Below are 25,234 nucleotides of genomic sequence, written 5' to 3'. Positions count from 1 at the left end.
AAAAAAATAGCTAAAACCAAAATATGGTGTGGTATTATACAGTGGCAATCTTGAACTCATTTCTATTTCTATCACAATTATTGAATATTTTAGATTATTAGCAATATTGTGCTATGATTTAATTAAGTATTTATGTGTTTTATGCGATATAGAAATTGAAGATAAGGAAGATCAAATGACCAAATTATATCGTCAGATTGATGTGAAAACCTTGGAAATTCAACGTTTGAAACATGCTTCTGAGATGGCTAAGGTAGGCTCTTTTTGGCCTCCATTCTCGTAAATTTACTAATAAAGATTTTTAGTTTAAAACTTGCACTGATGAAGGTGTTGCTTGAAAATATTTCTGGCTGTTTTACTTTATCAGTTTGATTTAGCTTTTTACTTATTTTATTTTGTATCTTCATTAAGATCCAGCCACTGATGCCCACAGGATTGTTATTTTTCCAGTAATTTGCATTTGGATTTAGTTTTCTTATATCAAACTGCCTTTTAATATTTTGAAAATGTTTCTTTTATACATGTATAAAATTGTTTATTTCTTAGTTATTATTTTCAATAATCTTTTTAGAAAAACTTAACTGAAGTTGATGTACTAAAAGAGGAAGTAAAAGATAAAGAAGATGAGATTGTTTTGTTGCAACGTCAAATTTCTGATCTTCAATTATCATTACAACAAGTTGAACATACAAGGGAACACACAATAGCTAAATTAAAAGCAACCAATGAACAACAAGAGGTAAGATATGTATGATTTATTATTTTAATATAAGGTGACTGCTAAATTGTAACTTTATTTGAAATAATCTGGTAGGATATAGACTAGCTCAAAATATAAAAAAACTAAATATCATAAGATAAGATAAGATAAGATAACTTTTATTGATCCTCAAAAAGGAAATTCATTGCTCGTCACAATAACAAGAAAACACAATAAAAATAAATATAGCATAAAACCATTCATATAAAAACATCAAAAAATACAAGATAAAATTATCTTCTTGACTTTCTGTTGTACTGGATGATACCGGAGGGAATAAAGGATTTGGCATATCGATTTGTTTTCACACTAAGGAGCCTCAATCTACCACTTGGATTAAGTTGGTCTATGATCACTTTGTGGAGAGGATGAGAGGCATCCGACTCAATGCGTTCAAAATCTTTCTGGAGGTGTTCTAGGTGCACATCGGTAATGGAAGGCAGTTCCAGACCAATCATTTTACCAGCCCGACGGATGAAAGTTTCAAGGCGTCCTTTATTCCCTCCGGTAACATTACCAGCCCAACAGGAGAGGCAGTACGTCCAAACACTACATATAACGGAACTATAGAACGAAAGTAACATCAAATCACAGGAGTTAAATTTATATAAAGTTCTCATACAATACATTCTGGGATTTAATTTTTTGCTGATGAAGTCTATATGGTCTCCCCAATTCAGTTTATCATTGAAAACAATACCTAGATACTTGTACTGGTCAACAATTTCAATTTCTTTACCTTTGATAGTGATTGGTTGAAAATTAAATTTATGTTTAGTCCTAAAATCAATGATCATCTCCTTTGTTTTAGATGCATTTATTTGGAGATAATTATCGTCACAAAATTTAACAAATCTTTGTATTTCGCTACGATAATGTTCATCATTGTTAAACTATGAGACCAATAGTACAAGTGTCATCAGCGAATTTAACAACGGGGCAAAGCTCATCATTTAAAGATCTGTAATCGGCCGTATACAAGGAATATAATTTAGGTGCGTTGACAGTACCCTGAGGAACACCGGTGTCAGAGGTTACGATTTCTGACTTAACACCATTCATATTAACAAATTGTTTTCTATCACAAATGAAATTTAAAACTAAACGAACAATCATATATTAAAAGTGTACATGGTCAATTATTGTTTATAGTTTAAAGAAGAAAAATTGACATGAATGATGTTCTTTATCACCTCTATTCAAAACGTTTGTGTATTACTTAAACTAAAGCTCTGTCTACAATATCAAACTTTATGTGACAAGAATTGCGATGTGCCCATATATGGAGATAATGTCATATCAGTACCATATTTGGGCATATCACACTTTTTTTTCAAATTAGTTTGATAGTATGGACAGAACTTAACTCTATGTAGTTCAGTCGTTGCAAGTTAATTATTTCTTATTTTGATAATTTAAATGTTTTATTGCTTATATTAGTGTTTCATTATTGAAGACATTATTTATATATTTTATCTTAATTTGTCCATTTACTTCTCTTCAACCTCTGCATTCTTAACAGTCAAAACACCAAGTAGGTTCTACTATTTTTACCATTCTCTGTTATTGCAGTGTACACAAATAATTAATTATGTATAATTGCTGTTGATTGGCGTCTTTATTTTATACTCGTCAAATGCATTGTATTTATTCTTTAAACTATCTAAACAACTATGATACTCAACCAATATTTTGTACATATTTTATTTGAGAATCAGAAATGTTTGTGCTTTAAACATGTTATTTTTATTATTTATCTGTTTAATTCATAGCTAATTTTGTTCACAGCACATCTAAGTACTAACAGATTGTTTTTGCTATTAATTTTAGTGCATGTGATGAGCTTATGATCACATTTATTTATTGAACTGAGCCCTCTATCATGCAACAGATGATAGTCATGTTCACATTGTCACGAAGTATTGATTTCTTTAATCTGCTACTGTATCAACTTCTAGCCCTATTGTTTTCTTAACCTGATTATGTTGACTTTTTAAAGCTAATTCTATTGATTTGTCATTTGTTTTTTTCTTTACATAAACAGCATCTTCATTTAAACGTTGTTATTGGTTATGAACTGCTAGGAGACAAAACCGTTACAATAACCTCCCTTGACATTCCTATAAAGTTAACAGCTTTCTATTTTATACCAGTTCTACCATTTTGTAATCTAAAATCTTTAATGTAATTGAATAGATTTTTAAATGGCATTAGATATTTTTATCAAAGGCAATGGACAGACTGGTGAGTTTATTTTTGTATTTACATTGGTGGTTTTATTTTTCAGTTGGCAATTAACAAACTTGAAAATAAATTTTCTGGTTCCCAAGTGGTATTTGAGGATACAAGAAAAGGTGATAATTTGTATATTATTATATTAACATTTCTTTAATTGTTTATCTTTTGTTTTCAAATTAATTTCAATCAATTATTTTGTATATATACATTTACAAACAATTCAAGATTCTGTAAGAATTATTTATAGTAAAGTATCTTTGCATAAGTTTCATTGCAAACAATACATAGTGCTTTTTTTTCTCTTTCCTGTTACGATTCTATAAGAATCTTTTCTGTAATTCTTTAACACCCCTTTTTTAAGTATCTTAGCATAATTTCTATTGTTTTATTGTAGGTCTACAGAAGCAACATGATCTTGAAATTGCTAAACTTAACAAGGAACATGAAGAAGAAGTAGAAAAAATAAAGCAAGAATACACAGAAAAACTAGACCAGATTGAGGTCAGTATCATTATTATTGGTTTATTTCTTTTTATATAAAAATTAAATTTATAAACGAAAAAACTCTTTAATTTAAAGAGGTCTTAAACAAATAAATGTTAAAGGTGTTAAGGAATATTATTGGAAAAAAAATATAAAAATGTGCTACTTCAATGTTAACACTTTATAGAGCACAAGAAACATATAAAATTTAAGGGGAAAAAGTAGATTAATTAGCAATATTAAAAGTAATATTATTAACAGTGAATGTTAATTTTAACTTAACCAAGGAGGAGCATAACGGCTCTGGTATTTCAAAGGCATCTTCCTCGACTTCTTCTATGCCTTCGTCTCCAACGTTATCGTCTTCATCATCATCTTCGTCTTCTTCTCGTCGCTCTTCCACGTCATCGGGGGTAAGGCCATGTGACCCACTGCATGGAACCCAACCTTATGTGCAAATAGCAGTCTCCCTGTAAAATGTTTAATATATTATGTTGTAGATGCTTCTCATGGTTATTTTTTTTTTGCAAGCTGTAATTATTATTTTGCATGCCTGATTGATCGGTATAATTTTGTTACTTTTAATGCTTTATTTTGTATTCTATTTTTTATTGTGCTATGCTTATCCATAGAGCTAGTTTTCCCAATAATTGCTATAATGTTTTTACTTTTATAAAGTTACTACTGTACGTTGTTTTTAAACACTGTTTTGTCTTTTTCAGTGTATAAATGATTAGTATAAATGTACAGTGTGCCTGTTATATATTTTTGTTTTGATAATGATATAGTTGTTTAATTGTAGGAATGTTTGCAAGTAAATGTACAGTTTTTGTAATCATTTTTTTTGTATGCTTATATGAACGTAAAATTTTCATTCTTATCAATTAAATCTTGTTTAAATGTTGGCAATGGCTATGTTTTTTAACTACCTCAATTGTTGTTATCTGTCTTTCCCTGTAAATTATACTCCAGTAAGTCAGTATGTTTTTTATTCTGTTTTAAGTCTAATAATTGATGTTTTCTAGGAGAATTCTGTAAACCGAGTGAGGAGCTGGGCGTCCGACTCTGATGATGAACAAGATTCATTAGGAGTCAGCAGGCAGTCTACTAACATTAGTCAAAAACGCAGTTCTAATTTGAGAAAAAAGGTAATCATTACTTATTAAAGTTTTTTATGTTTTTGGGGAAAAATTAATACATCGTGAACTACAATAATTTCAAAAGTATTATGTAATTTTAATATTTAATTTGTTAACTATAATGATTGATTTAAAATTGGTTTAATTTTTTAGGAATCAACATTTGGTTCATCATCAATCAAAAAGGTAAATGAATATACAGTCCAACCCTTATTAAGTTGAGTGAACATTTTCAGGGCCCAATAAAGTGGGACTGTCACTTGAATAGGAGAAGGCCCTAGTGTAAAAACACTTTTTTTTTCACGTTCAGTTCGTGGGGAACTGTCCCCTAAATAGGAGTTATAGAGGTAGAGTTTATACTGTACTGGGATTATGAATTTAATAATTAAAGAAGTAGCGATAAAAGTGTCTTTTGATAAAAAATACTTACTGTATACATATTATTGTTACAATTTTTGCAGGTTTCTCTTAAAACATCAGCACCTTCAACACCTAAAGAAGGGTCATTAAAATCAGTGCAAACAAAAGGTATTGTCATTTTAATGTATTTTTATTTATTTTGTCAGGTGTATTTGTAGTATATTTTCACAATACATTTTTAACATGATCTACAGTACAAAATCCACCACTGCACATTACATGTACTACACATTATTGAATATATTACCACTAGCTTTTTACAGTCCTGTATAAAGTATTAAAAAAAGAAATTATCTGATATTTCTTTTTAATTCATCTTTGTTAGACTTAGATGGTAGCAAGTCATCAACGCCTAGAAAGGTTTCAAGAACCAAGTCTAACTTAGAGCCTGTAAGTGAAATACCATTTGAAGACAAATTTGCATTGGAAGATGAGCAGAAGTGGGTACAAGTACCACCTGAGCAATTATCATCAGCCTTTAAGCATTACAGAGGAGAGGTAAGATATGGCATAATAGTAAGATGCTCACCTTCCATTCGTAAGGGCAACGGTTCAAATCCGAATGATTGACTTTTGTGACATACAAACTCTTCTGAGACTTTTTATGAATCAAATTTGGATTTTGAGTTAATATGCCTTTTATGTATGGATGTTGCTGTATGTGAAGGGATCACTACCTATCTGTAAAGTAGTGAAATATGTAAACAAATTATAAATACTCTACATAATGAGTTTATTCAATTCTAGCCTGGTCTAAATTATCTTACAGAGTTTAATGGTAATACGTGGACTGTCAAATGAATTGAAAACTGTTAAAGAAGAACACCATACCAGAGTTAAAAAGCTACGATCGCAGTTGATTGATAGGCAGCAAAAATGGGATTCTGTAAGTAAAACATGTCATTGTCTCTAATCTTTAATAGTTAATTTGAATGTCTGTAAAATCAGAATTTGCAATTGTCTTTAAAAAAATAATTTCTTTTTTCTTTTTAATAACTCTATACTTTTACCATTTAAAATTATGCATTTGTAATTATTGTAATTAAATATATATTTTTAAAAGGAACGTCAAGTGTTGACAGTGCAGGTAGAACAAGCTCAGAAATTACAGAATGACGCAGAGAAGGAAGCTGACGGAGCTATGGCGCAACTTGAAGATATTGTTAATGAACAAGCAAAACTTGTAAGTGCCAAGTCTGTACATACTCAATCGTGCCCATTGTCTTTTAAGCTCTGTCTACACTATCAAGCAAGTTTGACAAATAAGTGTGATGTGCCCAAATATGTAGTGTTGTGACATCATTGTGACCATATATGGGCACATTAACATTTGTTGTCACATAAAGTTGGATAGTGTAGACAGAGCTTTAAACATAATTAATTCTAAACAAAAACTGCTAAGAAATATAAACCACAAATGTAGTCTTTATTTAGATAAAAAAAAACATATCAATTTTTATAGTGTTATGTATGAACAAATTTTGTTTCAAAGATATTTTTAATTCAACCAATAATATTTAAATAACAATCTATATTATTTTTTTTCTGTTAGTAATTATTATAATATAGGATTATAAAGTTATTTGTATAAGCTAAGGTAGGAAATAACATTAAACAAACACAATGAGGATTGCTTGGTTAAACTCAAGTGATGTAATTATGTACTTTGATTTCAAATGTGGAGATGTAATTAATGAAATTTGTTTCATTAGGTTGAATTTGCAGAGATATCAGAAGCAGGAGAAGTGACATTAACTGTTCGTAAAGGAGAAATGTCATCAACATATGTTCAGACAGATCCTAATGTTGACGAAAAAAGTGACAAGATAAAGGTACAGATTATCTACTTTAGGGGATTTTAAATGTAGTACTAAATACGGTGATGCACTAGAGTGTGATACATATCCACACATGTGTATATGCTAATTGATATTGTGATAGTTTTGGCAACTACCACAAGTTCGGAATTTGACATGATAGCAAAGAAGTTTATTACGCGTTTTGGTCTTTGCTGTTGTGCCATTTCATCAAACCTAATGATTTTTTTGCAGTTCCTATCAAATACTATACATTTGCTCTTTCATCCAACTAAATATTTAGTTTGTTCATTCAGTTTCATTCATTCATCATTCCACATTTACAGCAGGTTGAAGATGGCACTGAAGCTTCAGCAGACAGTATATCAATCCAGTTGAATTCCAGAGAAGTAACTGCTGTTGATTCCATTCCTGTAAGTATTTCATACATATATCACCTTATCTTATCTTCTTGCCATTCTAAAATGTGTTCTCAACTCTGTATTAGGTTCTTCAGTACAACTATTTCCAGCTTCGGTCAATCCTTTACTCATACATTTTAATCAATGCGTTTTACCACTCAAGACATGCCATATTAAAGTGGTGCCATGTAAAGGGTAGACTTGTATTGACTTTTTTTTTCTATACCTTAATATTATCACTATACAATATTACGTTTTCACAGTATATTTATTTGTGTCCTTTGTTTTTTTTACTTAATATTGTACTGTAAAATGTAAACACTTCACTTTTGTCTGTAAAATTCTTTTAGCGTCACCATCCTCTATACAATCTCCTTACGAGTGATTTAGACATATCAGACTTCCTCCTTAAGAAATTATTCAAGGAATATGTCGATGTTGACACTCAAACTGAACCGCTTATTGTTAATGATGCGGTGAGCTATCCAGAAAAAGAAGTTGAACAGTTTGATCAAATATCTCAAGCACACAGTGAAGTCATTAGCCCTCATTTCTCTGTGTCAATGTCACATGATAATGATCAACAAACTGCGGCATTGTGGGTAAGAAGTGCATCTACAATTGTTGCTGCTGCATCTTTACTAATTTAAAGTATATTGGACCTAATATAATGCTGATTATTTGGACTTTAAATAACACAAATAGTTATTAAAGTGGAACAGCAATGCATGGATAACTGTGTGGGTTGCTTCTAGCGCAATAAATTGATGCATTGTGGGTAAGAGATGCATCTTGGATGGGTTGAAATGTATTAACTAATTCAAACTATACAAATAACTAACATGAATGCAGTTAATCTGAGGTTTGCTTTTAAGTTTTTCAGCATCATTACATAACATTTATTAAGTAAGTTATTTTGCTAGGAACAAAGCTTCTCCTATGCTCGTAGTACATGACCCATTCATTGTCAAACATTTTTGCGTAACAAAACATTTTGATAAACAACATTTTGTCTAATATATTTGTTTTTTTATGGGTTGCTTTTGTGAAAATCAACAAACTCTAGCATTGCAGAAACCACAGAATGTTGAGTATGAACTGCACCAATAAGATAAACCTAGAAAGTAGTTTTTATTTTAATGAATATCAAGACATTTTTGTAATGCATTTTGTGTCATCAATAGACACATTTCTCGCTCGCGACCAATCAGAAATAGTGGGTATAGATTTGTAAACAAACCGAACACCTCTCGCCTAGTGCGTGTTGAAGCATAGCGAAATGGCGACTGCCGAGTGCTTTTGTTGCAAGGTGCATCATAAATGTTGTATATGTTGGATAAATCGTGAATTTAACTACACAAAATCACTGAATAATATTCCTGTTTTTAATTTTCAAACACTTGCTGAGTGGTTTGCGTCGGCTCCGAAGGATAGTGGCGCAAAATCTTGGAAATTGTTCAAGGAAAGGTACGTCCACGACGTGCTCGGGTCTCTCCGCCCGCCCGGTGGCGTTGCCTGATGCGATACTTCGTCTACTAGGCCTAGGAGGCTTGGGTGTCTGTTTAAGCGCCGAAGAACATCACATAATACATGGAAGATGCAATAGGAGCATGAAGAAGAATGAAAGATAATAATTAATATATTTACGCAACATTTGTAAATAAAATCAACAGTTAACATGTATTAAATGCACCGTAATATATATGTATTATGTGTCAAACCAAAAATGACAATACATAAATAAAGTCGATGATTCCGAACCAAATGCCCAAATAATTCTACAGTGAATATAAAACATAAGTTTAGAAAATAAATAACATCCTTACCATGCCATTCCATCAAAAGGCTAGTTTTGACGATTGCTTTTTAAGATGATCATCTCTCAGTTCTCCCATGCTTTAACATACCTCTCGCTGTGTTTGTTTACCATTGTATACCCACTAAAAGGTCAAACTGACGGTGACCTCGCGAGCGCGAAACGTGTCTATTGTAATTAATAGAAGTATTACTGTTTTTATAACATTTGTTTCTCTCCGATTTATTTCCTATATGCCAATCCATCAGAGTTGTAACAAGTAAGCCGCCACAAACTGTATGTCTACATACTACTTAGCTTTATATCTCATAACAGGTCAAGGAAATCAACAACAAATAATAGTAATTAATTTTTTTAAATGAAAAATAGTGAAAATGAGCCTGATCTACTGTAATAGTGCATGTTGTTTATATAGAATGTTTATTAAGTTAATATGTTTGGTTTAAAGTAAGCTATTAATGTTATAAATATGCCTAATTATTTGTGTTTATAATGTGTTTTTATGCATGGTGCATTGAAGGGTATTAATTAAAGCTATGTTGGTAATAAGAATATAAAAATGGTTTTGGGGTTTTCTAACATACTAATGCATGAAATACTAAAAATGTTCCTTTACAGTTCATGTTTTTAATTGTTGGCTTTTGCCTTATATTACTATAAAAGCCGGTTTCCGTCAAATTAAAGATCTCTCAAACTATAGACCATGTGATCTACAGTGTGGTTTAATATCACTTCTCTCTGCAATTGATATTTAATTTAAAAGAGGACCGGTTGGTAAGTTGGGCTTTAGTTAGGTGGCAGCAAAGCAGGCTGGTGGTGGGTCAATGTAGCAATTAATTAGTTTTTCTGTTTAAATAAACTAAATGTTATTCTTTTTTAAGGTTTCCAACTTAGCAACTGGCAATGCTTCCGAGTATGAGAGTGAACGTCCATTTTCTGCCAGTAGCCAAAGATCAATGTATGAAAAATACAAAGCAGAATTGGAACAACGCAAAGCAGACATAGTAGAGCGTAGATCCAAAGGAACATCAATGCATGGCTCGTTACTGAGTGCTAGTCGACCGGTTACAGCTACAACTAACACTACTATTCCAGGAATGCTTGAAAATGAAGGTAATTGTATAGTAATAATTATAATACTACTGTTAAACCAAAGATAACCAATGTTTTACTCTTGATATAAAACTATAATAAATTTTTTTAAATTTTGTTATTGTACCACATAAAGTAAGAAAAAAAAGATCATAAGAAAAGGCCTTGTTACAGTCCATGTTTATGTGTGGAATCTCAAGTAAGCCAAGACTGAGTTTCCAAAAGACAAAAGTTTAATTACAAAAATGAAATTGGTTTTTACCTCTACACTTTAACCCTTAGAAGTAAAGAAAATATTCATTACATAATATGTTATCAGTATTTTAACCCCTTAGAATGCTGTGTTTATTATTTTTACCTCTTAGATGCTATTTCCTGTTTTTTCATTCATGCCTACATGCCTCAACAGTCACATTAATTGTCTATGTTGAATATTCAAACCCTGGTGTGTAATTATCATTTTAGGTGAAGTAACAAAGGTGGACATTGCAACTTCTCCTTATTCATTTTCATCCAGTAGTCTTTCTAAGTAAGTGATTTATTTATTTTTACATATCTATAATAATAAATATTCTTGAAATGATGGTGTTTGTCAAATGTATATTTATAATAGTATCATGAATACAACCTTTGTGACATCCCATTTCTGTCACCCATCTCTTGAACCACCTGCCAACAAACATAAGTGCTTGCAAAACTTGGAACTGGATTTGTAACATTTGATCAATTCATTAATTGTCTGAGATGTTTTTTCAATTGTGTGTAAAATTTCATTTAAATTTAGTAGTTTTTAGTACCTATAAAAAAACTTCCAGGTTTCCTGAGATCCCATTTCATTATTCATCTTTATTTAAACACTGCAGGCCTACATACTACAGTATTCTCACTGACATGATTATGTGATAAATGATGAATAAATATATTTAAAATATCATAACAAATAATTATATTATGAATCAATTAATTTGTAATATTGCTAGGTTGTCATTGGCAGCTAAGGAGAATCCTGTAATTTCTGATTATTTGAAGACGTATGATTTCATAAATGAATTCAAAGATTCATTGATACAGCTATTTTCAGATAAAGGTTTGTACTTCCAATGCTTTCAACTCAACCAAAACCAGACACTAGTCTAAAGCTCTTTCTACACTATCAGACTAGTTTGACAAAAAAAAGTGTGCCCAAATATGGTAGTGATATGACATCATCGTGTCCATATATGGGCACATCACATTTTTAAATTTTGATAGAGTAGACAGGGTCTAATGAGCAGTTTTCAGAATACTGTATGTTTGAAAACATTAATTTGTATCAAAAGTACAGTAGAATTCCTATTAAGGGGATACCTTCAGGACCCAACAAAATCTCCTCAATAATATGTGTATCCCCTGAATAGGCGTTGGCAATAGTGCTTAAATATATTCCTCATGTTTGTTTCACAGGAAAGTGTCCCCAATTTTAACAGTGTTGTCTTATAAAGAGGGATTTCCCAAAGAAGAGTTTATACTGTGGTGCTAAAAGAAAGATTTAATAATACTCTTTGTGTTACTTAGTAAATATTTGTTTTTTGTTTGGCTTGAATTGATTTATTTAATCTTATTTGTATTACAGAAATGATGTCAGCATCAGAACAGTTATCTGATTTAAAAATGATGCCATTTTCAGATGAAAAGAACATTCAAAATCAGATTGAAGAGATGACATTAAATACACATCACTGTAAGTACATGTTATTTTTCTTTTATTGAAAGTACATACTTGTGTTAATATACACACAATCAATTGTATAATTAATATACAAGGTCTCCTTGTCTCAAGATGTTTATCATATAAATAATTTTTTTTTATAGTCTTAAAAGAAGCTACTTACATTATTAATGCTGTATTTCACTCACCATATGTAAGTAAAACATTTAGTTCAATTGTTTATTTTTATGGCACAGTTACACTGTTTATAACATTGATTTAATAAGTTATTTTTAGTTTAGCATTTTATTTATTGTACTCAATAGGAGCCTGCTGTGTCTTCTCTTCTGTCAAGAGGTGATACTTTCAGATCTATTTTACCATCAAAGTCATCCAAATCCACCAGTATGGATCGAGAAAGAAGCATGTTGAATATAGAGAGGGAGCCCAGTATGGCAACCACAATAGATGGTGACCATGCCAAAGAACTGCAACTCGAAAATGAACAGCTGTAAGTAAAGTTTTTAGGTATAATTAGCAATTAGGGAGGTTTCGCAACCTTACTAATACGATAACGAAAACGGATACGTCATACATTTGTGAAACTTTTGAGCTGATCCCCATTTCATATTCGTAAAGCGTATTCGTGTTGACGAATATCACCAGTCATATTCATAACTACAAAACGAGTATAGTTTTTGATCTATTTTGCACATTTTGCATTTGAATCAGGAATGATTCATGATTATAATATAATTATAGATTTATTGAAAGTAATTTACTAAAATAATTTACTAAAATGCCAAGTCAATTTTGATAAATAGCAGTTTTTAAAGTCCTCACTCGCTTTGATGTTACGCTAGGCCTAGGCAGCCAAGCACCAAGCAACACGTAGGCCTACCTGCGCTTCGCTCAAATTTACCGCAGTCATATTTTGGACGCGCCTCAATATTTCGTTGCCTTGCGAAACAGACTTTTTATGACTTACGAAAACGAATACGTGTGCGTGACGTATCCGTTATCGTATTCGTAAGATTGCGAAACCTCTCTATTACCAAAAGTGAATTCAATCATGTCCTAATAGGGGTTCATATAATACTCAAAAGTCTTTGGAGTTGATAACATGTGCGTGAAGAATTTCTGCTTTGTTATATATCTGCGCTTTGTTCTGTTTTATTGTTTTTTTTATTATTGTTCAAATATAGTAGAACTCCTATTAAGAGGAAACCTTCAGAACCCAACAAAATTACTTGTTACAAGATGTATCCCCTGAATAGATGTTGACCGTATTGTTGAAACATATTCCTCCTCATTTGTTTCACAGCAAAATGTCCACTAAATAGGAGTTGACAATTTACAATCAAACCTCAATGATTAATTAAATTAGTAAATTGATTGTGATTATTTATAGGAAGAAAGACAGTCAAAAACAAAGAGAAGAATATGAAGAGAAACTAAAGTAAGTATTCAATTAGCGAAGACCGATGTGTAAAACTATTTTTGTTAATTTGTATAATAGTGGCCAAAAAAATGCTTAAACCTTGGATTAATGAAAATATTATTTAAAAGAAATAACTGAGTAGATTAAGGAGATATTTTAAAATGAAATCCTGTTTTTTTATGTGATTAGGAAAACTCACTGATGATTATTACACATACATAGTGAGTATTGTAGACACAGTAAAATGGAAGACATTGAAAAATTTAGAATGTAACAATGAATATTTCATTTTTATATTTCAGTCATAATACTGTTGTGATGATGGAAATGCAAGATATGATTCAGGAGCTACAGCGTGAACTAGGTGCATTGAATGGTTCATCTAAACCAGTGTCCAGAGCTTCTCTTTATGATATCGAGCAAACTATCATCTTCTCTCGCCTTGATTTTGAACGAAATCAAAAGAATCTCAAACGGGCTGTGCGTAGTGACAGGGTGAGCTGATAACAAATTAATATACAGTACTCTGAAATGCAACATACTGACAATATTTGTTCTATTAAAAAACAAACAAATGCAAAATACAATATTACTCATAAAATCCCTAAACATTGATATATCCAATTGCTCAGATCAATACTTTTTCTCCTAAAGTTGATATTTAGAATGCATTTGAAAGAATTTTACTTTTTTTAAAGTACATAAATTCCTGTTTTAAACAATACATACAGAATACATTTTCACATTTCAGCTAATTCATAAAATGAAAGAAAAGATTTAGCTCAAAATGTATTTATTTTTTCAATTTATGATATTTGTCTGTATGTAAACAGATATCAGCTGAAAGATACAATGAAGTTGTGCGTACAATGGATGAATATGTAAAGATCCCAAAACAACGGCTGGAGAATCTTGTTAAAAAGTACACACATCATACAAACATGAAGGCTATTGAAGGTACAATTATCATAATTTCTTACAGTAGGAAGATTTTGATTTTTGATGACCGATGATCAAACGTCATGTTAGTTCATTGTGCGCATGTGGAGATAATGGAACATGTTTCCACACTCCTCACCTTGACACAGGTTTGATGGCAGCAACTGAGCACACATCAATTGACCTGACCTAGGTTGGTCGTCGCAAATCGAAAACTCCCTATTATATACCATATTGTAAGATACCATTACTTTATTGTTGTAATTTGCATTTTTTGTGTGTTTATTTTCAGCTAATGTTCGAAATAGCGGTGGACTTGATGATGAAGTTTTCAAGCTTTTAGAGAGAATGGAAGCTCTTCAAAGCAAAGTAAATTATTGTATAAACCCACTTATTTATTTTATGATTGCCTGTGTATAAATAAATTAATAAAATATGCTTATTATATCTTTGTTATGTATAAACAATATTGTACTAGATAAAATGGAAGCCTTAAGCTATGTCTACACTATCAAACTTTATGTGACAAAAAATGACGTGCCCATATATGGACATGATGCAGTGGCGTATCCAGGATTTTGAAATTGGGGGGGCCGGGAATTGCCAATTTGCCGACAAAATTGGTGTCATTATCTGTACATACACGACGTCTCTGATCAATATATGTTCTAGGATTACATAGTCATATTGTCTTATATGGGATAATGATGCAAAATTAAAACCAAACCAACATTATCTGTTAGTATGTTGTATTCATATTACAATAAAGAAAGAATTAGGAAAATCTGATTTGTAGTTTTCGAAATATAGGGTCTAAAACATCGCCGAAAATGATCGTTTTTAGCCACGAAAGAAGTAAAACAATTTGCAGCCTCAGTCGACAATTCTATTAACTACGCCATTTTTGGTTAAAATAATTACATATAATTACGTTTTTTAGTAATTTATTTTATATATCACCATTGGAAATATCAATAAAACATGTTATTAAATGCTTATAAAATATATAAAGTTGTTTACTTAACGGAATTCGGACAAATTCATTGCTCTAACTTTGTGTAGTAACGATCAGAGAGATTCATGGTACACGCGCGAGAGAAAACATTCCGCTGCGGGTGATTCGCATCCACCAATCAAATCAGCTAGAATCCTAAATCATCCAACCGTGAGCAATGCCAATCGCGAGAAAGCTCAGCTTTGATTGGCTTACGATGACATCATATCACAAAATGGTGGTTTTGTAGTTGAGCCTCACGGAATATTCTGTTCCAAAAATGAAATAGGGCCTACATGGATATTTTTTATGGTATATGTGCTTTTTCTTTAAAAATTTTGAATAATAAAGGCCTCATATCGAGAAAAAAAAACCGGGTTTTTGTCACTTATAATAAATATATCTTAGACAAAAAAGCACATGGCATGTGGAACTATATAATCTCTTAGCGTAGGAAGACATACAAATCCCAGGTCATGAGAGGCTCAACTGCATGCAAAAACAAGGTTTTAGGGTAAGGTCAAAGACTTTTGAGTAAACAATCTACCGCGTACGGCCGTACGTACGTGCTACACATTTTTTACGTGTTTCGTTAGATGTAATGAAATGAAAAATGAAAAAAGTTGATCTGAAGGGATCAATGATGATATGATATGTAAATAAACAAACACTCAAAAGAATTATGTTTACAGTTCAATTATTGTCAGAATAAATAGTTTATTTTTTTCCCGGCACCTTTGTTTGCCGACGGCCGCGATGATGTGCCGACGGAAACGAAATCAGGGGGGCCCGGGCCCCCCTACTGGATACGCCACTGACATGATGATAATGTCATATCACGACCATATTTGGGCACATCACACTTTTTTGTCAAACTAGTTTGATAGTGTAGACAGAGCTTTAAAAATCAAGCATTATTTGGTTATCTATAATCACATTTCTCAGAAACTTGGACAATTTGGGTAGTGGAGGTTGCGTTCCATAGGTTTTTGCTCTGTTTCTAATCTATAAAGTAAAATGTTGTAACATTAACATTGTTTTATATTTAAAGAGAGCTCAACGATGGGGTGATGACATGGATAAGCTAGCAGAGGAAAGGCAAATGCTTGCAAACCTGTTGATGGAAACATTAAGTATGATAGAGGAAGAATCTGGTATATTTATGATCAAACCAATATTATCATGGAAAGGAAGGTAAGACTACTTGTAGAGATGTCGTTGGGCAAATTTCTTGGATTCAAGCACATACTTTACTTGAAGCTCTGTTTACACTCTCAAACTTGTGTGATGTGCCCAAATATGGTAGTGATATGACATCACTGTACCCATATATGGACACATCACATTTATCACAAGTTTATACTTTATTGCACATTATAATACATCATATTGTAACTGTAACTTATATTTATTTAATATAGAGGTTGGATTCCGTCGTACCCCCAAAGATCTTCAAGTATCAGAAGCCACGAGAGATTGACTTCCAACAGAACTATAACACCACGGAACAGCACTCCTTTTAACTTTGCTCCTGCTCCGACCCCAGCTTCATTCCACCGCATGAAGTCGGCCAGACCTCCATCACAGGTAAGAGAATTGGTAATCAAATATTTGCTTTGCCGTATATGCTCACAAATATATTCATTTAGGTATATTTATTCATAAAAAGACATCAAAATACAACGGCAGCCAAAAGGCTGAAAAGTAGTATTTTACAAAATTTGATAAAAATATATAAATACATTATGTATAAAAGGTAAAACTAGTTTAAAAAAAAAAAAAAAAAAAAAAAAAAAATAATAATAATTTACCACATTAAAATTGGTCCACCTGTAAGTTAAAATAGTGCCAGCCTATTCAATATTCATCATTAATGAGTCGGACTAAAAAAGGGACTGGTGAAGATCTAAATCTTTCTGTACGACCAAACGGGATTTTGAGTAGAGGCTTACTCGCAGACCTCAGGGTTCTGCTAATGTCACGAACAGGTGGAAGAATGCTTCTAAATGTATCGGACTTTATTATTCCTTTACCAAATTTCAGTAAGAGTTGGACTCTTCTGTTAACTAGCGATGGAAGGTCTGACAATTTAAGAGCAGACTCGTAGGATACATAGTTCATGCCATAAATGATTCGTAGAGCTCTTTTTTGAACTCTTTCTATTGACTTAGTTTGGTCTTTCGTAATTGAACTATATATTTGTATAAGAAGATGTGTGTACCATGAAATTGATTTGTTTTTGTATATCTCAGAGCAAGCATAATTTCTATGTATATTCTATATGCAAATAAAAATAAATGGAAATAATTTTCCAATTACAAAACCCCTTATTAGAGTTCTACTGTATTTAGTTGTTACATAAAAATAAGAAATATAAAATAAAACATATCAACTCAATAAAAAATCATCAACTAAACATTTCTTTCTTTTGAGACTGAGTTTTAATATTTAATTATAACGTTCAATTATAAATGTAACACTTGCCATTATGTTATGTTTTTAAGGGAGGTGAATTTGCCACTAAAATCTCAAATGATGTAGCAGTACCTGTAGGCAGTAAAGATGTGGCGGTGAAGGGAGAAACTGTGACCTTGTTGGGTAACACACAGCAGCCCATGTGGGCCATGACATCATCTGTTCCAAGACCTACTGCTAACAATGGTGATGTTACTAATAGTCTGTCTTTACTACATACACCTAAGTTGTTGGAGCTGGATGTTAATAGGCTGTTGATTGGTCAAAACATTGTTAGGTAATTATTTTTCAATTAGCAACCAATTCAAATCCAAACTCATTATCTCTTTAATAAAATCTGAATAAATATTTTATTCATTCTTTACTTTTTATTCTTTTCTATTGTTTTTAGTGCGGCTACGAAATCACTTTTAAGCAATGATCGTTTAATCAATGCTGCTAATAGTAGCGTTCGGTCCTATGTGAGTGTGCCACGGCTTGCAATGTCTCAGACAGGAGAGTTGAAGCAGAGTAGGCCTCATTCTACTGGAGGTAAGGCACTTTTTTATTTTATTCGTATCTAACAGCGAGCAACTCGCCAATTACAGGATGGATAAACTGTTTTATTTATTGTGCTTAAAAGCTAAGTCTCATTTGAGGCATAGGGAGTGGAGTTGAAAGAGTCATGAGTTACAACCCTGGCACTAGGTCAGGATTGAACCCTAAACCCTAGGATTGGAAGCCAAGCACATTGACCACCAAGCTACAGCTCCAATTAATCTTAACTGATCTACCCGATATTGTGTACTTCTTTACATATTATTTTTGTCGCAGTTCTCACACTTAAAAAAAAAATCTTACAGTATCAAGCGATCAAAAGAAAGTTTCCATCCCTGAATCAAGGTCCATTATTCCACCGGCAACCAGCAATAATCGACTGTCTCCGGTTCAACCTCTTCCACCAATTAAAGTACCATCTGATGAGCGGCAACAGCCAATTACCGAAGAGAGTGAAGATGAGCAAGATAGGCCGATAACTGTGGGGTCTTATCAAGGTGAGAATGGATTAAATACTTTTAATTTAATTTTTAATAATTATTTTTTCTGGTAAATAAGTATGGTATCAACTAGAACCAAACAAAGTTATTAAGTTTACTGGAAATGCAATAGACCCACAGCATTCATGCAATTTATTGGCTAATAATGATTAATTATAGCAACACCCTCATACTTTAATTACGCAGTTAATTTAGATAAAATTTTCTACAAGAGGCATATTGTTACTCTGCAACAGAAAAGTGTCATTTCAACCCATCACATGGTTTCAAAGCTATTGAATTTGAGAAAAGCATACACTATACTAATAACCCTTGTAAAAAGACAACCTATATCCAGTGACCTACAACCATAAAATAGATTATGGAGGACACTGCACTTTTCTATTTTGTTTGTCACCTAAGCTCTTCTCTTATCAGTAGTAGTTTAGGTCTGTTCATAAGATTTTGAATTTACTTCCTCTAGGAGTCTTAAATATTCCTTTTTTTTTACGATGTGCTGTATAATTATAAGGACTGAATCTTTACAAAATGTTAGTTTATGACTGAGTTATACAACTGTAGGCATAACTCTGTTAATAATGAATTTTCTAGATTTTAAAATTAGTAATAAATAATTTGTTCAATATTTCAGCGCATTCAAAAGCTATGAGCTATCCATCACCGCCTCAAACGCCACCAGGGTCTTCACTACGACACTCTGTATTACAATCACCTTACAGTGATCATGACATCACAGAGCCAAGACCGTCAACACCAGGTCATGTGACTAGAATAACGACGAGATCTGTGTCTCAATCTTCTACACGCAACATGACACCTGAGGGACTCTCTGTAAAAATGTGAAATGAAAGTAAGGAACATTCGATGACAGATTCTGCAAGTAGAATTTAATTTAAAACTATTGTCTGTTAAAACATATCTATATTTAATATAACCTTCTGTACATTGTCTTTGACCCTGTTAACACTTAAATGATAATTGCCATTTAAAGTACTACTAAGATAACAAATTGTACCTGCGAATTGTACATCACTTTTCTGAGTTTGAAAATATTTAATAGTTTTAAATGAAATTCATATATTAAGTTATTCTTGACAAACACAATAGTTAAAAAAGTATTTTTTTAATTCTATTTGCAATAAAGATCTTTCAATTCTTTTAGAACACTAATCAATTTTATTTTTCCTGTGCATGCGATTGAACAAGTACTTGCATACAGTATATTTCAAATTGGTAAACTTCCAATTTTAACTACAATACGTTTACGTTTTAGCAAAAGGTTAAACAGAAACTAGGTCAATACATTCATGTAACAAATTCAGCCAATTCAATGTGTAAAACTTTAAAACAAATGTAGTATATATTTTCAATGTGTAACCCAGTATTTCATTATCTTTTTCTTCAGAAAACTTCTGTTATATGTTATACTTATAAATTGATAACATCGTAGGTGTGTTGAAGGAACTGCCATACATTAACTACTGTATTCCTGCTGGTGGAAGGGTCATTGTTGAGTTCATAGCTTATCTGATGATTATTGACAAGATTTGTAATGAAATATAAAAGTCAGAGACCAAACTGGCCATTAGCCAATAAATTTAAAAGCATCGCAAGGTGAGAATAATTCTAAAAACTGAAATTATTCTTAAAGATGAAGGTTAATTTTGAAGACTTACTTTCTCGCAATGGAAGTTGACTTTTTTTATTTGATGGTGGATGAAACCACAAACTTTTGTATCCTTTAAGATCACCATGTTTCAACATAGAGAGATAACGTATACGTTTGTGAAGTGATAAGTTATTAACCATCTGTAAATAATTATCTCATTTTGAGTAATTTACTATCATATTTGTGTACAGATTAATCATGTTAAAATTGTCTTAAAAGTATTATTACTTTTATTTTTGATAGCTAAAATATATTTTATTTTATTCGTCCAAATACACCTTGAACAAATTTTATTCCACAGCTTTATTTGAAATATTGTTTGTAAATAAATTGTTTAAATGTACAGGAATTCTTTAACTATAGAATAAATAGTACCATTAAATATTATGCTTTTATACTGTTATTTGTTTTATACTATTTCCCATTCCAATGACTAGTCAAACAATACTATAAAAACAAAGAAACTAAACAACAAAGAATTTATTTTAAAACATACAAAATATGTATAAAAGTATACTGTACTAGAATCACTATACATGAACATTTAAAGTTACCCACTGTAGTTATCTTTTCAGTGGCCAGATTAACATAAAACAGAGCAAAAACTCAATTCAATTTGTTGTATATAGAAACAAAAACTATTAAAATACCATTGAAACATCGGTCTTAAAATGTCAGAAATTTTGATTTATACCGTAACGTACATTTCAGAGAAAAAGACGGTACTGTATCCATTTGGTACAATTGATTTACTATATAAATGTTACTGTTTAATTTCCGTTAACTCCATTTTTCTTTTATTTGAATACCCTAATTGATATATTTTTCTATCAGTGATTTCATTTCTATTTTCCCAACTGTTAATTCAAGTTCTCTTTCTAAAATTGTTTTATTGAACGATTTTGGAACGTGGATATGCCTGGTTTGTTTTGTTATATTCACAGCACTGCATTTATCTGTTACCATTGTCACATCTCCACGTAAATGCATTGCAGTTAGTTTTGTGAATTCGTGGACCATATCGTGTTGTTTGCCTTGGAAATCAAACGTCGCATTCTCAAAATAATGTCGCCATATCGGTGTGCTATGGTGGTTTTCGTCAAAAGGGTAAAACCCGTATAAAGTTATATTTTTACAAAACGTTCTAGCGAAAGAAAATATGTTCATTCCGGTACTTGCGTATTTTCCCGGCTTCAAATGGTAACGCCTGCAATAAAAAATAATTTTAGCAAAATAATTATTTTTTTGTAAGACCATGATTAACTATGCAAACATAAATAGGCCAAATGATGTTCGTTAGATTTGAAAATATTGGGTCACATCCATTCTTTCCATCGACTGAATCTCCTCTGACAATATCAGCAATATTCTTTCTTTTGCGGGTCAGTTCTTACTTTCAGTTTTCGGTAGTTGCAATGGAATATGGACGTTTGTGAGTGCGATGGTACACATAATTTCACGATCGTTTAATAGTACAGTTGATTTGGGTATAAAAATAATACTTGTTGTTACTTACCTTTCAACCGACGCCGATCGCATTATATATGCCATGTGTATCGGCAAATTATAATAGTTCTTTAACAATGCAGAGACTTCTTTTAACTTTTCCGCAGCATGTCGGGCCGTCGTTGCTTTAGTAAACCACAGTATGCTGTCGTTCAAATAGCGAATGTTCTCTATCGTAGCCTTATGGTCAGGATCTTTTACCTCTTTGTTCATCAGATTCTGATAAATCGTTTCCAACTTCTTAAAGTTAATCCCAGTTACGTTTACTTTATTGCCAACATCGTTTGTGTAGTTGGCAATGGGTGCCAGATTGCCCCTAATAACAAAATCATGAGAGTCAATCTGTGGACCACAACCGCTATTGATTAGTTGCCCGCTTGCCCCAACTATAGCGCATGTTTTGCTCTGTGGTATTGTAGTAAGGTGTGGATAATAAATACTGATATTACAATGTACTCCGTCAAGAGAGCCGTATGCCTGTTCCTCCAGGTATGTTCGCTGGTTTAAACGCGGTCGAATTTCCTGCATAAAACGCATGTCTCTTGCTTTTACGTCGTCTTTGTACACTAGGATCGTTTCTTCAGCATCATAGCAGTTTGTGTTATCATTCCTACGTAAATACAAATAATGCAACAAATTATCTTTAAAAAAAATGCAACATATGTATATCTGTATAGTTTGAGCATCCCGCCGAGTGTTTATTAGAAAAATTAGGTCGCAACGCAAGCGAATTGACCAATTGGCTACTAATGTTAAAACGATTTAAACCCGACGGAATTGAATACTTTGCCTATTACACGTTAAAAAATGAAAGTATGAAAGTCTTACGGTTCACAAAGAAAGAAACATCTTTTATTTTTTGTGTAAGCCGAGTATATCGTTCTGCAAAAAATAAACATTATTATTTATTTATTTTTTTTTATTTATTCAGGTTTATACAATAAAAAACATGCAGCCCGAAGGCTGAAATTGTTGATTTACAAAAATATATATATAAATATATGGAAACAGAAACATTAAAAAAAATACAAAAATTTATACAAAACATTAAAAAATTTGAAAAAATCAGTTAAAAAAATAAAATTATGTTATGTTAAAAAGATTACAAAATTTATATACAAATGCATAGGCCTATGTAAATATTTATAACATAGCCATCTTTAGCGTGATCAGGTACTGTTTAAATTAAGGATTCTACTTATGGTAAGGGCAGGCGAAGTCTTAAGACGGTTAGTTCTGCAAACAGGTATATTAATTAGGGGTTTATCTATCATGGTTTATCAAAATAGTTCTGTACAATTCCGATTTCAAGAGCCTTTCTCCAAATTTTTGAATCAACGTCTCTCGTCTGGATGCGAGAGTGGTCATATCAGTAAGCTCAAGAGCTGAATCATACGTAAGGAAAGCGGGACCCAGAATAATACGTAAAACTCTCTTTTGCACTCTTTCAATGGTCGATATTTGGGCCTTATTGATTCTTCCATGCCACACAGGGCAGGCGTATTCTAAGATTGGGCGAATATAACAAACATAAACGGATATCATATCATGAACTGGTACATTGGCCCTTCTAAGGATATATAACGTATACAACCTTTTGGATGCTCTTTTTACCATGTCACTGACATTATTATCCCATTTCAAGTCATCCTGGATTATAAGTCCAAGGAGCTTCATACACGAAACAACATTAAGTGTTGTACCGCTAAGGTAATAATTAGGAGGGGGAATATTTCTTTTCAAAAAATTAACTCTCATGATATGACACTTAGAGGGTTTAGGGACCATGTGATTTGTATCACACCACTCAGTAAAGTCATCAAGACAAGATTGAAGTTTAGGGGCATTACCATGTTTAACAGTGTCACCAAGAGTGAGATCATCAACGTACTTCCACCATCTGCAGCCTTCCATAGAGATATCATTGACTAATATAAGAAACAAAATTGGCCCAAGCTTTGTACCCTGTGGAATCCCACATGTGATGTTGGCATAAGGGGAAAAGGATGAACTAAGTTTAGTATTTATTTTACGATCCGTCAGAAAGCTACAGATGGTGGGAATAATAGGTGTTCTCACTCCGATGTCGACTAGCTTTCTAACAATGGCCGTATGGTCAATTCGGTCGAAGGCCTTCGTAAAATCAACGGCACAAATATCCACAAAAGAATCACCTTTTTCAATATCTCTAATTACAGACTGAATCATGTCCACAAGATAATGGCTAGTAGATGAGCCTTTACGGCAACCAAATTGTTTAATATCTAAATGTTGATGAATGTCACTAGTCACCCAATCAGTAAGGAATGACTCAAACATCTTGGCAAAGATGGGGCCTATAGTAAAAACAACTCATAGTGGCTTTAGCAAAACCCAAGTCATCAAATATCGTCATCATGTATGATGACGATATTTGATGTTATTGATATTATCTTCACTATTTTAATCTCATGCATTATGGTCACCAACGTTATCGTCATGTATATTGCATTTTGTGCTTTTTCCTCCTCATGCTTTCTTATATTTATCACCACAATCTACTCTTATCCTCAATATTTCTCGTGTCTTCAACACCGCTGTCGTCTGTCCCTCTTGCTTTCCTATTTCCTATAATTCTATTATTCCCGATTATCCGTAATCATTTTCATCATCACAAAACCCATCTTCATTCGTCTCATCCCATTCGTTGTCATCTTATATGAGGAGAATAAAGATGATTATTGTGATGTCGAGGTGAAAGATGATTATTCTAACGCATCTTTCTCCTCGTCATTACAATTACCATAACAACACAATTAGAAAAAAGAATGGTAAAATATCAATAACCGTCTTTATTCTCCTCATCCCCGATTCGTTGTCAACTTATAAGGTAATGAAAATGGTTCTGATGATGAGGATTACGCCTATCATTCTTTACACACGTCATCATAATTTCATCAACAAAATTAGACAAAAAATAGATAAAAATTGACTAAAAAACAATAACCATCTTCATTCTCCAAATCCCATTCATTGTCATCTATTACTGTCACCACTTCGTCATAACATCACGCTCTTCGACACCTTCATAATCTGTTTAAAACCTACTTGTTGATCATTCCCCATTTTTCTGCAGTTATGTAATTTGACAATCGAAGCTTGGTGCGATGTCCCTGTTTCCTCGAGGCTTGTTTAATCTTTGGCGGGTACCCTCTCAGATGTATAGTGGAACAGAATATCGCCAGAGAGACAACACCCAATATAAGTGCTCCAAATAACTGGTTCAACATCTTTTGTTTTGGTGTGCTTTTACTCGTTTTGAAACATAATAACTGCGTCAT

At 32.2% G+C, this 25,234-nt stretch overlaps 2 protein-coding genes across 5 annotated transcripts in view; one reads left to right on the top strand and one right to left on the bottom strand.

Moving 5' to 3' along the window:
• Window positions 1-20,778, top strand: part of LOC140040539 (uncharacterized) — a 23,777-nt gene extending 2,999 nt beyond the window's left edge. Inside the window, exons 7-37 of one of the 4 annotated variants that reach the window (XM_072086554.1) lie at window positions 153-253; window positions 572-739; window positions 3,048-3,114; window positions 3,393-3,499; window positions 3,769-3,894; window positions 4,507-4,629; window positions 4,774-4,806; window positions 5,082-5,148; window positions 5,366-5,538; window positions 5,810-5,926; window positions 6,104-6,223; window positions 6,753-6,872; window positions 7,187-7,270; window positions 7,609-7,860; window positions 9,956-10,187; window positions 10,632-10,695; window positions 11,147-11,253; window positions 11,779-11,886; window positions 12,018-12,067; window positions 12,180-12,364; window positions 13,265-13,312; window positions 13,597-13,789; window positions 14,128-14,251; window positions 14,526-14,602; window positions 16,279-16,421; window positions 16,649-16,814; window positions 17,732-17,979; window positions 18,094-18,233; window positions 18,545-18,736; window positions 19,371-19,589; window positions 20,145-20,778. In XM_072086554.1, the coding sequence (XP_071942655.1) occupies window positions 153-253; window positions 572-739; window positions 3,048-3,114; window positions 3,393-3,499; window positions 3,769-3,894; window positions 4,507-4,629; window positions 4,774-4,806; window positions 5,082-5,148; window positions 5,366-5,538; window positions 5,810-5,926; window positions 6,104-6,223; window positions 6,753-6,872; window positions 7,187-7,270; window positions 7,609-7,860; window positions 9,956-10,187; window positions 10,632-10,695; window positions 11,147-11,253; window positions 11,779-11,886; window positions 12,018-12,067; window positions 12,180-12,364; window positions 13,265-13,312; window positions 13,597-13,789; window positions 14,128-14,251; window positions 14,526-14,602; window positions 16,279-16,421; window positions 16,649-16,814; window positions 17,732-17,979; window positions 18,094-18,233; window positions 18,545-18,736; window positions 19,371-19,582 (3,947 nt within the window). In that variant the 3' untranslated portion in view covers window positions 19,583-19,589; window positions 20,145-20,778. Of the gene's footprint in view, window positions 1-152; window positions 254-571; window positions 740-3,047; window positions 3,115-3,392; window positions 3,500-3,768; window positions 3,895-4,506; window positions 4,630-4,773; window positions 4,807-5,081; window positions 5,149-5,365; window positions 5,539-5,809; window positions 5,927-6,103; window positions 6,224-6,752; window positions 6,873-7,183; window positions 7,271-7,608; window positions 7,861-9,955; window positions 10,188-10,631; window positions 10,696-11,146; window positions 11,254-11,778; window positions 11,887-12,017; window positions 12,068-12,179; window positions 12,365-13,264; window positions 13,313-13,596; window positions 13,790-14,127; window positions 14,252-14,525; window positions 14,603-16,278; window positions 16,422-16,648; window positions 16,815-17,731; window positions 17,980-18,093; window positions 18,234-18,544; window positions 18,737-19,370; window positions 19,590-20,144 lie in introns of all 4 variants that reach the window. The other 3 variants (XM_072086553.1, XM_072086555.1, XM_072086556.1) reach the window with 3 other exon arrangements.
• LOC140039314 (alpha-N-acetylneuraminate alpha-2,8-sialyltransferase ST8SIA3-like) lies at window positions 20,045-25,234 on the bottom strand. Its single transcript, XM_072084919.1, has 6 exons — window positions 25,002-25,234; window positions 22,743-22,796; window positions 21,925-22,524; window positions 21,372-21,615; window positions 20,416-20,548; window positions 20,045-20,079 (listed from the first exon to the last, which is right to left on the bottom strand). The coding sequence occupies exons 1-6, from the start codon at window positions 25,232-25,234 to the stop codon at window positions 20,045-20,047; spliced, it is 1,299 nt and encodes a 432-aa protein (XP_071941020.1).

This window comes from Antedon mediterranea, chromosome 2 (assembly GCF_964355755.1).
Source record: "Antedon mediterranea chromosome 2, ecAntMedi1.1, whole genome shotgun sequence".
Classification (NCBI taxonomy): domain Eukaryota; kingdom Metazoa; phylum Echinodermata; class Crinoidea; order Comatulida; family Antedonidae; genus Antedon; species Antedon mediterranea.
Note: the sequence above shows the minus strand (reverse complement) of the source record. Positions and strands in the feature narration are given on the sequence as shown.